Here is a 15,825-nt window from a genome sequence, read left to right on the forward strand (position 1 = left end):
GCAGAATTTCAGAGCAGACTGAATCCTCAATACCCAGAGATCTTCCTTGAAATCTGGAAAGGGAACTTCTGAGTGTTTTCATGTGAGCATATTCAATCCCCAGATTGTTCTGAACCCTCTGGAACTGCAAATACTCCATTTTGTGGGATATAGAGTCCCTAGCTACCCTTTTTAAGATGATGCAGACACCTCAAATGAGACAGGGGCCTCATGAAACAATGCCAGTCTTCTTTAAGATCTGCCTCCATTTCATTTTCTGGCTGTAAATCAATAACTAGGGTCAGGTGGACAATGTTCAAGTGCTGGGCTTAGGAAGGCAGGTGACGGATTACACACCAAAGGAGCTGACTCACGTGGACAGCAGAAACTGATAGAGCATGCCTAGAAGTGGAATGAAAGGCTGCTGGATCAAGGGGTGACAGAGTATAACAGATAGATATGAAGACACTCTTTCATAAGAGTGTTTAAAACTTTAGTAAGGGCCCTGGAAGGTGCTTTTAATATGGTACTTGGAAGCTTGAAAAAAAATAATGGGTCATGTTAAATCAAGTCGAGATACCAGACTCCCATGGCAAAGTGTAGAGGAAGAAATTTGCTGGAAAGGATCCACTATGAGACTAGAAAACTCATCAGCTGACTCTGTTCCTTGGGAAGACCCAAAGAACACTTTATTTTCCAGGGCAATAAGGAATATGCTAATGAGAACAGCAACATCAATAAGGAAATGGTGGTATCCATCCTCTATAGGCCAGGGCTCATTGTAGATGCTATTATAGAACTAGGCTCCTAGTGGCAATGGGGATGATGGGATCCTGGATTAGCAAAGGCCAGAAGAGAGCTCATAATCGTTAGGAGCAAGGTGGGCATAGTTACTGTAATAGGTGGAAAGTCAGAACGGCAGCAGGAGAGGCTGACCTACAGCCTCTGTATAGGGATATTTGGAGATGGCTAATATGGTGATCATGTTATCCCCAGGGGTAAGACAAGTGAAGAGATCAAACATGAATGAGCATGAGGCTGACATCAGCTTCATCAAAGGAAAGCAACAATTTCTTACCTAATTTCCAGACCTGAGACAGTTATCCAAACCTGAAATAGAAGCTGCATGGACATTAAGATGATCCCTGCAGGACTTACAAAGTTTATATGGTAGTGATTCCTCTAGTCCTTCCTTAAAGGGGTCTCTGGCCATTAGCCTAGGTAACCAAAAGATGCAGAAAGAAGAATATCTAGATATTTCAAGGGCTTTAGATATAGAGTCGGAATTGACAGTGATACCTAGGGACCCAGCATCTATCAAGGGTGGAACAAATGGGAATAAGATCATCAGTGGAGTCCTGGCCCAGATCTGCCTCGCAGTGGATCAGCTGTGTCTATGGACCCCCTTGGTAATCATTTCTCTAGTTCCCAAACATGAGTTTATGGACATACCTACCAGTTGGCATCATATTGATTTCTTGACATGTGAAGGGAGAGTTATTGTGGTAGGAAAAGCTAAGTGGAAGTTCCTGAAAATTTCTTCCATCTTCACCAAGGCTGTTAATCAAAAAATCATTATAAATCAAGGATAATAAAAGAGAATCAGAGGTGGTGGTTATTATTATATCTCCCATTTAATTCACCAGTTTGGCTCCTTCAAAAATTGGATGGATTGTGGCAATTGAAGTTTACTGCCACAAACTTATCTAAGAAGTCCCAATGTGGTATTTTTACTAGATCAGATTAATACAGCCTCAGGTATGTGTCATGAGACTTTAACACAGTTCCAAAGCTCTCTACTAATTGTCTTTTGTTAGACAGAAAAAGATACAAGAAATTTAAAGAGGATCAGGATTCTAGAGATGCTGTGGGTCCCTAATGATGGTTGCTACTTTTAGCTTCCATGCAACAAATTTACTATCCTTAAGTGTCCCCAGCAGAGGTTTTACTAGGGACAGGTGGAGAGGAAATCCCTGCAAGCCTTGGATAAGTTTTAACAACCAGCAAGTGCATGGACACTGTTACAAATTATGCCAGATTGGGCTTTTATCTAACAATGAGAACATAGGAAATAGAACTCTATGTACTCATTGTGCAGTATTATTACTTAGCAGCCATGTACTTGTGGTATGGCCCAACTCCATGTCCTCAGATGACCTTTTGGAACCAGACTTCTCTACCTCTAGTAGACCTCACATGTCTACAGCACTTTATGTTCTCACTGTATAATATTTGTTTTAATCATCGAGTGATTGGGTACCTGGGGTTTAACATAACTCCATGTCTTCAGACGACCTTTTGGAACTCGGCTTCTCTGTCCCTAAAAGACCTCACTATGCTTCACAACAGCATAGTCAGATCCTATTGGTCTAAGTGTTCTTTCTAGGAGACATCACATTTGTCCACTATGTTAACGACTTCATGTTACCTGGACTTGGTGGGCATGAAGTGGTGAGTACTCCACATGCCTTGGTAAGATACAGACTCCAGAGGATTGGGGGATAAACCTTACAAAAATTAAGAGGCTGGTTCCATCAGTGAAGTTTTTAGGAGTCCCATGGTCTGGGGGATGCTGGGTCATCCCCTTCAAAGTAAAAGCAAAGTACTGTACCTTGCATCTCCTATCTAAGAAAGAAACACGAGGCTTGGTCAGTCTTTGAAGGTTTCGAAGGCAGCATATTTCACACTTGGGGTAGAGCTCTGACTTATTGTTTGGGTAGTGCTAGGAGTGTTAGTATTAAGTGGGTCCCAGAACAAGAAGAGGCCCTGCAGCAGGTTCAGGTTTCAGCATAAGAGTCCTGTCACTTGGACCATGTCTTCTGGCAGAGGCTATGTACTAGAGGTATGTGGGGTATAAAAGGATGCTATGGAGACTCTGACAAACTCCAATAAAAGAGTCACAGCACAGACCCTTAGACTTTTAGAAAAAGGCAGCTATCTGCAGCAGAGAATAACATTCCATTCAAAAAGCTGATCCCGGCAGAGGTGAAGGCCATGAATGGGTCCAACAGCATTGGCTTTGGGAATAATGCTGCCCTGCCCCGCCCCCCGCCCCGCCACCAAAAAGACGTTCGCCTTCTAACCTCTAGAACCTGTAAATATGTTACTTAGCAAAAGAGAATTTGCAGATCTGATTATATTAAGGATCTTGAGATGAGAAATTTATCCTGGATTATCTGGGTGAGTCCAGTGTAAAAACAAGGGTTCTATAAGAGGGAGGCAGAGGAGTCAGTGTTAAGGAAGGATATGTGATGATGGAAGTAGGAGTCAGGGAGGGAGGGAGAGAGAATGGGAATTAAAAATAAGAAAGACACTACTCTACTGGCTTGAAAATGGAGAAAGGGACCACGAGCCAAAGAATGCAGAAGGCCTTCAGAAGCCGGAAAAGGAAAGGAAATAGATTCTCCTCTACAGCCTCCAGAAGCAATGCAGGCCTGCTGACCCCTTGATTTTAGGCCAGTGGAACTGATTTTTGACCTCTAGAAATGTAAGCGATTAATTTGTGTCATTTTCAGCCACTAAGTTTGTGGTAATTTGTTATAGCAGCAGCAATAAGAAACTAATGCAAACTTTTCTAACCAAGGTGAGCTTATTTACAGCCACTGCTGAATATCCAGTCTGTTGACAACAGAGATTGATATTGTGCCTTGATTCAATACCATTCCTTGGGGAGAACAGCCTGCTACATAGTGACAAGTTGACTACATCCACCCTGACTAGAGTTAACCTGCTTCCTGGGTACGGGTTTGCCATTACTGTAGGCAGGGCTTCAGCCCGCACCAGTCCATAGACTCATAGAGTGTCTGTCTGATCTAGTGACGTGGGAATCCTACAAACGTTGCCTAAAACCAAGTGCCCCACTTTATAGTAATGGAGGTATGTCAGTGAAAACATGACTGTTGGGTCTACTCTTCCTACACATATTTCACCAAGCAGATGCTGCCATCCCAAGAGAGTGTGGCATAGCCTCTTAAAAGAGAGGAGATCTTGAAATACTGGGTATTAACTTTCAGGATGTATAGGCAGACCTCTGAAATACTGTGAGCTTCGGTACGAGGCAAGTAATTGGACAGTTATTAGATTGAATGTTTTGGAATGTTGATATTATTATTTCCATTTTATTTGGAGGAACCTGAGGCTTACAGAAGTTAATTGATTTAGTGAACAAGTTTTTCTGTACAAAGATTCACGTTATTAATTAAATAATTTAGCAGATAACTGTATGGAGATAGGTGATATAGATCTGCTAAGGCATGTTTGTTATCTTCGTGCTGGGTCTGAGACAGTTGTTTCAGCTCTCACAGTCATGTTCATTGCAGCCTAGTGAGAAAAGAAGAGCTTGGGTGGGCATGCCCCTAATTTTAGGGATATTAACTGGAAATTGCACGATTCCACTCATATCTTATTGGCCAAAATTCAGTTATATAGCCTAAGACCAAGGAAGCTTGGGAAATGGAGTCTTTACTTTAGGTGGCCAATATCTTGCTGAAATTTGGGGGTCTCTGTTACTAAAGGAAAAAATGGAGAGAATGGATGTTGAAACTGCTAGCCACAGCTGTGTACTGGGTTGCAGAGCACCTGAGATTCAGACAAAAGCCTGTGTCACTCTGGGCTGTACTGCACAGCCCTGGATCATTAGCAAAGTTCACGTTTTGAAAAACTCCTTGGGATAGACACATTCCTGTCAGAATTTAATTTCTAGATGTCTCTCTAGACATGTATATATTATCATTTTATTAGAAAATAAAAGTATTTAACTCAATTGTTTTGTTGTAGCAGAAAGCTGAGCTAAATTTAGACATCGTTATTGTGAGTGAAAAAGTTCCCAAAGCCTGTTGTAACCTTTCCTTGCTTCTTTCTTTTACCTTTTCCCCTCCCTCCTTTCCTAACCTCCTTCATCCCTTTCTTTCCTCCCCAGCATGTGCTGTGTGCTTGCCAGCTCCCTCAAGTGTCCTCCCTCCCTTCCTCCCTCCCAGAGGTATAAGGATACCTTATACCTCTGTCCCCATCTTCAAAAGTTATGATGTGTGGTGTTTCTTCTCCATATCTCCACTGTCCACAGTGACAGGGACAAAGTCAAGGGTGTAGTGGGGGGAGGGGAAGGATGAGGGCGAGTAGTGAGTCACAATGTCTCTGTCACCTTTTCATTTTTAAAAATGTTTATTATTAGTGTTTATTACACAAGTAATACATATTCATTGTAGAAAAATTAGAAAACACAGAAAAGCAAAAAGAAAAAATAATCACCCATAATCCCACTACCCATGAGTAACTACTATTAACATGTAATGTATGTCTTTCTAGCTTTCTTATGCATATATATACATACATAGATATATTTATATATAATTTTCTTTTTTACAAATATTGTATCATACTATACATACTGTTTTGTAACGTGTTTTTTATTTTAATATATATTGTGAACATTACTGTTTATTCCCTGAAAAATGATACAGATACTACATGCTCATTGTGGAAAATTCAGAAATTACAGATATGCAAAAAGAAAATATAATTACTCCAAGTCTCACCTCCCAGAGATAAATGCTGTTAACATTTTAGCAAATATCCTTTCAGACTCTTTAATGCACACATGTATATGCATATCTTAAAAATGGAATCACACTATAGATTTCTTCTGTAAACTTTTTTTCATTTAACAACATAGCTTATTCATTTCCATAAATATACATATGGTGTTTAATTGGTGTACAGTATTCCATTGAAAGGATATACTATATTTAACCAACCTTATACCATAGACTTATTTACATTTTTCCCATTCTTCCAAATAATGCTACTATAAACATCCTTTCTCGCATATATTTTTTGAATAATGAATGAATGTATCTTAGTTCATTTTTTTTTACCTTTTTAAGGAGAATCTTTCTCAGTGGTATTACTTGGAATACATGTAAAATATGTTTCCAAAATATTTTCCGGAAAAGTCGACTCAATTTATACTCTTGTTGACTCTATAAGTGAACACTCAATTCCACACTTCCTTCTGTCTCTGGGCACTTTAATTCTTTGTATCATTTACCTTTTTGATACATACAAAGGAGTAGATTATAATAATTTTCATTTTTGATTACCAATATATTCAAATATTTTCACATTTATTATTAGTGCATTATTTAAATTTATGATACATTGCCAGTTTGTGTCCTTGGCTCAGTTTTCTACTAGAAAGTTTGATTGTTTTTGTGTCATAAAATGTTATTTATTCATGCATTCATTATTCACTCATTCGATAAATGTTTTCAGTATTTGCTTTGTGTCTAGCACTGTTAGGTGTTGAAGATATAACAGTAAGCAAAGTAGACATGGTTGCTGCCTTGCTGAACTTCCAGTTTAGTGGATATAGACAGTTCAATAAGCTATAATGAAAAAAGTGTAATAAGAAGAAAAGAATGAAATGGGAACATTTGATTAGGCAGGGGATTGTAGATCATGAAAACTCCGAGTAGTGCAGTTTAAGCTCTTGATATAAATTAGAGATCTATACTCTTTGCTGCATATATTGCAAATTTTGTTTTCTCTTAATTTGGTTTATTTTTTTACTGTATAGGAGTTTTGCATTTTTAATTGGTTAAATCTATCTTTTCCTTTGTGGACTCTTCCTTTACTGTCATGCTTAGAAAGGCTTTTTTCCACACTAAAATTACATAAATATTCACTAATATTGCCTGCTAGTCCTTTTCTATGTTTATTTATGTGCCTTAACATTTAAACCTTTACTGCACCTAGAATTTACTTTGGTGAAAGTTATGAGGCATAGATCTAATATTTCCTCCAAGAAATGGCTAACCCATTATCCCAATATAATTTACTTAATAATCCAACCTTTCCTCATGGGTTCAAAATGTCCTCAATTTTTCTATGTTCTCGGGTTTATTTCTGGACTTTATATTTAATTCTAATGATTTATTTTGGACCAATAGCATCACTGCTTTTTCTCATCCTATCTGTAGTTACCTGAAAGTTGAGCATTTTGCATTTGGTGACATTCTAGAACAGAAAGAAATGACAGACTTTGCTTAGGTATGCATGTGGGGCGGGAAGTAAGTCTGGATGATACCCTTAATCCTTTCAACTCCGAGACTTCTAGAGTCTGAAATTCCATTGGGATCTTTGTTAATCTGGCCCATTTGTTTGCTGTGTAAAATAAATAGGATGTTTTTTAATACTCTGTGTTGGTTTTCCCCTCTCACTCTGAAGCTCAGCTTTCTGTAGGTGGCAGTATTGCCAAACAGTAAGTATCCCAACGTTACAAGGAGCACCAAGGAACAAAATGATCTGGCAGGGTTTTATAATTTCCCCCAAGAGCTTTCATCAGAGGAGGCATCAGGGCTGCGCTACTTCTAAACTCTTCTTTGTATCCTTGGACAGTGGCACAACCAGAGGTGTGCCGTGAATCTGTTCTTAGATGTGTGCAAAACATTAGTGGACAGATTTTTTAAAGTGATGCCTTGGCCTTGTGGACACTTCTTTATAAACCTTATCCAAAAGTGCCTTTGGGCCCCACCAATGACTGATTTAAAAGCTTGGAAATGTGGTTTTAAACAATGTGACTGTGGTGAGATTCTGGTGAGTTTTATTTTCTTTGTACTCGGTGGTATTTTTTCAGATTTCCCACAAAGAACATGTATTGCCTCTGTAATCTGAAGGGAAAAAAAAATCAACATGGGGTTATTAAAAATAGAGTGGTAAAATGGATGATTGTGTGCCAGAAAAAGTTCACGTCCTTTCCTGTTTCAAGCATGTGAGTACATGCAACAAAGTGGGTTCAGTGTTCTCTCCTTATCTCTAGAGATCAGCTCAGTGTTATTGCTCATCTAAAATCAAAGTACCAGTGGGAAGCCGAGACAGGAGAGCTCTATCTCATGGAACAACACCTGAGAAAGTCCTTTGGTAGGTGAGAGGAGGGTAGGGTCAGCTCCTACAGAGATGCAGTGGCCTATCTAATGGGAGATAGTGAATTACCTATTGCAACTATGTGCCAGCATAGGTTATCAGGACTTTGAGCACTAAATTTAATTTTAGGAACTGTTAGTGAAAAAAAGACCTATAAATCTTGGAGTGTGTCTACGGGAACTACAAAACTGATCAGAGGCTGGGAAACAGGCACTATGAATAAAAGATAAAGTAGCTGAATTTATTTCCCTTAGATATGGAAAGCCTAGCTAAGGAATTAGACAAATCCCCATCTCCATGAAATGCTACTATAGCCCTCCCAAACATGGAGGCGAGACCTGAATTTATTAACAGTCTTCAGTTGTGCAAAGGACAGTTGCATGGCAGGTAAGTGTTACTTTCACGCCAAGACTAAGGCTCGAGTGAGCACAAATTAACCAAGCAGAAGTGACTTAGGCCAGGCATTTAGAAGAACGTGCTGGACACCAAGGTTGGAATTATCAGTTAATAACTCTGCATGGATTAATAGGAACTAGAATGAAGCTAGAGGTTTAATATAGTATAAAGATGGGATTGGGCAGAGACAGGAGCTGGGAACGTGCCAAACTGGGCTACCTCATAATTTCTAAAACAAAGGACCTGAAGTTAATTAACCTCAGAAGGTGAAAATGAACTGCATTCAGGAAAGGATATTAAGCTTTAATCAAACCTGATTTATGAAAATCAGGGTTTGAATACCAGGTAAATCAGGGAGTGGTTACGGCTTTGCCTGGGAGTATTCACCTGAGGAGTCTTTAAATAGCATATTCTCACAACTGTTTTACAAGTTTGATTTTGAAAATTGTGATTTTCTCATATAATTTTCAAGAGTACTTCTTTATATGAAGCCAGATATATCTAAAATTATGCATCAATTACCAGTTCATTGGAACACAACTCTAAACTCTAAGAATAAGGCCAATAGCCAGCTAGTGTAATCTAAATAGAGACCTGCATAGCCTTTTGAGATCTCTTCCAACCCTTTAATCCTTTCGCTTTCAATCAAAAAATCTAAAAGACAATTCCAAGGATAATTCCCACAACATCAGATATTAGGTTGAAGTATATAAAATTACCATTTTTTAGGTCAAAACAGTCAAATGTCAGCAATTTCATAAAATTCAACCTAATACAATAATTATTCCAGTAATTTGTCTGTACCTGTTTTCATCTACACTAAAGCTAAAGGCTTTAATATATCTAATTTTCAGGTCAAATATTGGTGGACATATAAAAGCCTGTGCACCTAAGTACAGAGAAATTACAGGGTTGGGATTAAAAATGCGTCTTGGATAAACCACTTCTAGGCATCTAACTCATTCTTTTATTGCATTAGACACTGGTACCTCTTGTCTGACTTTAGGATTTTTCAGACTATGGAAAACAAGAAAAGAAGTCCAAAGGCCTGATCTCTCAGCCCATGGGAAATTCTGTCTGGGAAATGCGCCAAAGGAAGAGCAGGGGGAAAATATACCAAAATTTGGACCATGTTACAGATTTAGTGGAGGAAGATCACAACAAAGCTGTGAGCAGAAAAACAAAGCATGTGGCTTCCTCCTTTCTAAAATATAGTATTGCTTCATGTGTCCTGCTTTCAAGATTCTGAGCATAAAAGACACCAAGTACACACTGGAAAAGTCATATCTGCATAGTCATCTAAAATGAGACAAGCTTAGCTTAACTAAAAAGATTTTATTAACAATGTAAAATGTTAAATATTTTTATGATCTGAGCTAATTCCAGCATGCCCTAAAAGAGTTAACACTATGCTGATGTGCAGACATCATGCTTCAGATTTCAATTAGAACAAAATGTGATAATATTCAATTTTACATTTGAGGGTAATTGTATATATCACTACATCATTTCCTAACTGGATTACTTCATTCTCCAAAAAGCTGAAAAAGACACCATTGGATCAAAAGGAAATTAGTTGCCCATATGCATTGTACGAAGGTATTAGGATTATTGTGTATTTACAAAATTTCAATACTTTTCATATATGGTTTTTGTTGCATTATAAATTAAAATATTTTTCTGTTGAAGCTCTTAGATTCTGACAGAATGGAAGACTAAATGTAAATGAAAGCAGAGAAAGCAATAGGCAAGGTGGTATGTTTGATTATAATATTATTTCTAATGATATTAATAGATCAGATTTTTAACAGTTTTTCAGTTTTAAATAGATTTCTATGTTTAAAGACTTCTTCCATATATGATCAATTGTTAACATGAGATCAGCAAGAGCTATAGATATATTATTATATATGAAGTAATTTTTCTTTTTATAATACATTAAAAAAAACCTTTAATCTAAAAATTATAATTCTTGCATCTGTCATGGTATGGTGTAGAGCAGACATGCACAATGTCAGCTTTAAAAATCCTTTTAAAAACAGCCTGCTTTTTTAATCTTTTTTTTTCTTTTGACAGCAGCTCCTTTCAAATGTAAAATCATTTAAAAGGGAAGGGGAGGCAGATAAAAAAAAAATAAGGAAGCTAGAAAACATAGTCAAAAACCAATAATTGTGGTTCAGCTGTCTGGAGGTCCTCAGCTTCTGCGACTTTTTCAGGTCTTCCCAGGGGTCTAGCTCGAGACGAGACAACATAGCCCAAAGAACCTTCTCTTCCGTCTTCTAACCAGAGGGTAGGAAGTTAGATTTAGAAGGCTGCTGTCATCTGTGAGGAGACAAGGTACATATGAATGAAGTACAGACCAAATCTTTTTATAAATTGGCTTTAAAAAGCTACCATCCTTTGAATGGAGGTTTCTTAATCTCATCATTATTGACATTTTGGACCAGATAATTCTTTGTTGGAGGTTATCCTGAACACTGTAGGATGTTTAGCAGCATGCTGGGCCATACTCACTATGCCAGTCGCGTTCCTCAACCAAAAATGTCCCCAGCTATGGCCAAATATTCCCTGGGGGAGGGGCAAACAGCCTTCAGTTGAGAACCACCGCTTGGAATTACATTTTAACTGTTTAGGCAATCTTCCAGGTGGGAGAAGTATAGCTTCTGAGAAAGAGCCCATGCTTTGGAGTAAGGTTGGTGTTTTTTGTAAACTTGCCTCTGCTATTTACTAGCTGTGTGACTTTGAACATGTAACTTAAGCTCACCAAGCTTCAGTTTCCCCTTCTGTAAAACAGAGTTTAATAATACTTAGATGAGGGTTAAATATGAAATAATCTATGAAAAATATATAGCTTGGGTAGATATCTTGGCACCTAGCCCAGAGGAAACACTCAGCTGTTGTTAACTATTTCCCTTTACATAGGACAAATGCCTTCTCTCCATTCATCTACATCATGCCTCAGGAAGAAGTGTCAGCTATTTCTGGTTGAGTCTTTCCCTTGCACTTTCTACAGATTTCTGTAACCAGAGCAATCAAAGAAGATTGCCAGCTATTGAATTCATAAGTTTTGATTTAAAATTTTTAGCATGATGACAAGTAGAGGAAGAAATAAGCTGGTAAACCAAATCCGGTTTAATAAACTGGGTTTTTAGGAAATAGTGTAGTCTGGAGAGGGTGGTAGAAATATCCTGTTGGAGCAGAACTGGCCAGGGGGATCCCAGAGGCTAAAGAAGGACCACAAGGAAATAACCTGGAAACTGCCAATTGGGGCAGCGCTAGGGCCTGATCAGACAGGCACTAGGTTGGTTTTGGCAATTGTTGTGGACCTAAACTCTGCCAGGACTAGGTGTACTGCTCTCCCAGAGTAGAGCTAGGGAACTCCCTCCTTTTCCCATCCTAACTTTGAGCAGATGGGACCTTGGGAAAGAGCCCAGAATTGGGAGTTAGATGAAGACAGGCATAAAGTAAAGAATGTGCCCCACCTCAATAAAAGTGGTTTGTAGATGAAGGTTAGTTTTTATGCTTACTGAGCCTAGACACTCAGGAAACTGTCAAGGACAAAAATGAGTCCTGACTTTCCTGGTCCTCTTACATAAATTGTGTCATCCAAGTGCCCAGGCTTCACCCCGGCCTTCTCCAAAGGTTCTTCTTATGTCATATTTTTAAGTAAATTAGCATCATCCACCAAGGTGACAGTGTTCCTGAGAATGGTAAACACTATGTTATACATTTAAATGGAACTAGAGTAGCAAGTTGGAGTCAGTTCCGGAAGAAAGCAGGCGCCCCAGCTGGGCACATCAAGTTAATCAAACACAGTCAACTCTCCCAGTCTCCTCAGATTAAAGTCCTCTCTTTAAAGTCATATTCTGCTAACATGGAGGAAAAAAGACTCTCTTTGTCCTTCCATAGTGAAATATAATTCACTATAATCTAGATGTCAACATTTCGAGAGCTAAAAATAGGACATCTCTCTTTTACAGTTAAACTTGCCCCAAATAGTTAAGATAATGAAAACAATGTCAGATATCATATCTGAGCCTGATTTCTAAGGATAACCTCTCAGAGATGAATCATAATATATTTGGAAAAGAAAGATAATTCACTTTCTCACCATTTTTGGGATTCTTCTTTAAAAAATCAGTGAGCAATGAATGTAACCTTATTGGATATGGCAAAGATATAGCAGACTCTGAAGGGTATAAGATTTTACCTTTCAGTATCTCTTTCAATACTGACTACACTTCCTGAAACTCAAGTTTATCTGGAATTCAATGCTTCCTTGGAACAGAATCATCAAAACTAGGAAGATATTTATAGGGACAAAAAAATCTTTGTGTTTCTATTTCTTTAAGACTGAATTGCTATATATCCTTACTTTTCTCCAACCATTTAAGAGATTTGGGAAGTGACCTACCATTTTATATGTTATAAAATGCAATTCTGATGTGTGTGGTTCCCGCTAGATGAAGAAATGTCTGCCACAAGGTTGTATCTATGTCTGCTGTGGTGCCATGTTTGCTCCTGTTCTCTCTTTTTTACATATTAAAAGCACACAGGTATTATACAGATATTACGAGATTCCTATCAAGTCTGACCCTTGTGTCTATGCATTCATTACAGTGAATCAAAAACCTTTTGTGCTATTGAAATTCTCCTCACTCAGTCTTCTTTTCATCTATCTATCTATCTATCTATCTATCTATCTATCTATCTATCTATCTATATATATACATACACACATATACATGTATATATATTCACTTGTGAGTGCTACACACACACACACACACACACACACACACAAGCATATATAGCACTCACAAGTGAATAGGAAGTGTTAGGATTAATGAGAAAGCACTAGGTTGTTAAGCAAAGAGCAGACTGCTTATTAAGGTGACTGCTGGTTTGGGGCATCTTTGTTGAGCATTTGTGACACCTTTGCCTAGCCCAGAGCTTGTCTGTTCATCACCTAAGGCTGAGGTGACACAACAGCTCACACATTTTTGGCCGAAATTCAGAGCAGCTTTCTACACCATAGGGAGCTGACACCTTCAGTAAATGCTGAAATTCCCGGAGTGGTAAGCATGTCTGGAATAGTTTGAAGTGAATTCAACTCCAAGGAAAGATGTCTTTCCACATTGATTGAAATCCTGTCTGCGAAGTGATGGGTTGCCAAAAGAATGGGAACAAAATGGACTGTTTTTCCACTCATTCTAAACTTTCTGGGCTAAGCCACCTGACCTTATTGGGAAATTTTTGATTTTTTTATTGCAAATGTTTGAGGCTTTTGTAGCATTTTTTCTTTGAAGTATAGACTCTCAGAGAACTGTAATCTAGGACAATTTTAAATGTGAATATGAAAAGTGGAAAAGGAAAGGAAGGAAGGAAAGCAAAGGAAAAAGTGAAAAAAAAGGAGAGTAGGCCCACTGATGCCATGTCTCTACTGCTCAAATTTCTTTTGCTAATAAAAGATGTCTTATATAGATGATATGTTAAGAAACAGAGGGACATAAAAATAAGTTTTCAAATAATAAACCGAGCGTTTGAGTTTACAGCTACGTTCTCAGGTAAGGTCAAGAGAGGTGCTTAGAATAGAACTGCAGATGACAAATTTCTATTCCAGAACACAAAAAAAGGAGACCTTCAGCTAACCCAGTGGCTCTCCAATTTGGCTGATCATCTGAGGGCTTCTTAAAGCACAGATTGCTGCCCTACCTCCAGAGGTTCTGAATCAGTAGGGGGTGGGGGTTGGGGCAGATAATTTGCATTTCTTATAAGTTTTCAGACCTGCTGGTCCCTAGACCACACTTTGAGAACCAGAGGCCTGCTAAGTGCAAGGCTCTCTGTTAGGTACTGGGGTTAATACCTGATGGGTCCTAATAGAAGGATGATCCTTGGCCTCAAGGATCTTTCCTTGAGTAACTATGAGACTTCAGTAGAAATTCTGCAAGAGAGATACAAATACAATGCTATGAGAATTCTCAGGGGGGAAATTACTCCTAAGTTGCGGAGAAGGAAGAAGACATTCATGGAAAATTTATGAAGGTCTTGGCATTCAGGATGGGCCACAAGAGATGAGGAGAACTTGGACATTTGGTGAAGTGAGGGTAGGCGTTCTGGATGGAGAGCAGTGTGAACAAAAACATGAAGGTCAAAGGCCGCCAGAATTTGGGTCCAAGTCTGGCTGGAATGACTTCATATGCCTGTCTCCTCCTTCATATGCCTGTCATTCCAGTCCAGTCCGGCTGGAATGACAGGCATATGAAGGAGGAGACAGTACAAAACAGAACTACTTACAATTCCCTAACTATGGCCATATCTTCCCTTGCCTACCTGCCTTTACACATGTCATGTCTTTCTCTAGGGAAATGCCAATTCTTTCTTCAAGATTAGCTTAAGCATTTTTTTTTTTTTTTCCCTGCAAAGCATTTTCTGACTGTTCCTTGCTTCTGCATTCCTTCATGCTTCCATTCCTTCTGTAAAGAACTGCCGTAGCCCTCGGCACATTATCTGCTTCCAACCTTGTCTTCCTACGATTCTATAAGCAGCTCTTTATAAATGTCTTAAGAAATTTACCCTTGCTGCCCCAGCTCTTTATTTCCCACTCACTCTTCAACCCTCCTATATTAGGCTTCCAGGCCTCAAATTCCAAGTAAGCTGCTTTTGCCAATATCACCAGTGACTATTTTGTTGCTAAAAGCTGTGGACACTTTCAATTCTTATCTAGCTTAACTACCCTGTGCTATTAGCCATTCCTTCCTTGCAACTTCCTTTGGTATTTCATAATGCTCTTTTGGTTTTCTTCTCAGTCCCCTTTGTAAACTGCTCTTTCCCCTCAAATCTGAAATTTTGGTATTCCAGGACTCTTCTCTATTCACACTCTCTTTGAGCGGTTTCAACCACTCTTAGAGTTTCAATAACCATTATACTGATGATGCTTAAATCTGTATTCCCAGTGCTCCCAGTTTACATGTCTCACCTCAGCATAAGACTTGTACATATACTCTTTACCACTGAGAATTGTTCTCAAAGTTCCCCCAAGTCCAGAACTTCAATTGCCCTCTGCCTCTGCTGCTCCCCTTCTGTTCTCTCTAACTTAGTGAATTACACCATCATTCACTCTGCTCCCCAAGCTTGCACTTGGATTTCATCCTTAATTCTGCCTTTTCCCTTATGCAGCTCATCCAATTGGTCATATCATTTTCTCCAATCCCCTGGCATTTCTCATTTGGATTATAGCCCCTACCTCTTAACTAAATCCCTCCAATGGCTTCAGGATAAGTCCAAACCTCTTAACATGGCTTACAGGGACCTTAATGATATAGGCCCACCTATCTCTTCAGTCTCTCCCACGCCTTTTTTCTAACCACTTCCCCAACTAATGAACTGCTTGTAGTTCATCAAAATATCCTGTTCTTTCATCTCCCCAAATGCCTTCCCATATCCGGGATCTTCTATCTAGACTATCTTCCCCCCGCCACCCCATCTCTTTCTTTTACTAACTCTCATTCATCCTAAAAAAAATCTCAG

General features: G+C 38.8%; 1 protein-coding gene across 1 annotated transcript in view; it reads right to left on the minus strand.

Moving 5' to 3' along the window:
- Positions 1 to 7,444: 7,444 nt before the first annotated feature.
- The window catches only part of RGS7BP (regulator of G protein signaling 7 binding protein), a 98,951-nt gene continuing 90,570 nt past the window's right edge, over positions 7,445 to 15,825 (minus strand). The window contains exon 6 of the mRNA XM_011371094.1: positions 7,445 to 10,617. Within this exon, the coding sequence (XP_011369396.1) occupies positions 10,526 to 10,617 (92 nt within the window). The 3' untranslated portion in view covers positions 7,445 to 10,525. The remainder of the gene's footprint in view (positions 10,618 to 15,825) is intronic.

The sequence above is a fragment of the Pteropus vampyrus genome, unplaced genomic scaffold (genome assembly GCF_000151845.1).
Source record: "Pteropus vampyrus isolate Shadow unplaced genomic scaffold, Pvam_2.0 Scaffold182, whole genome shotgun sequence".
In the NCBI taxonomy this organism is placed as follows: Eukaryota; Metazoa; Chordata; class Mammalia; order Chiroptera; family Pteropodidae; genus Pteropus; species Pteropus vampyrus.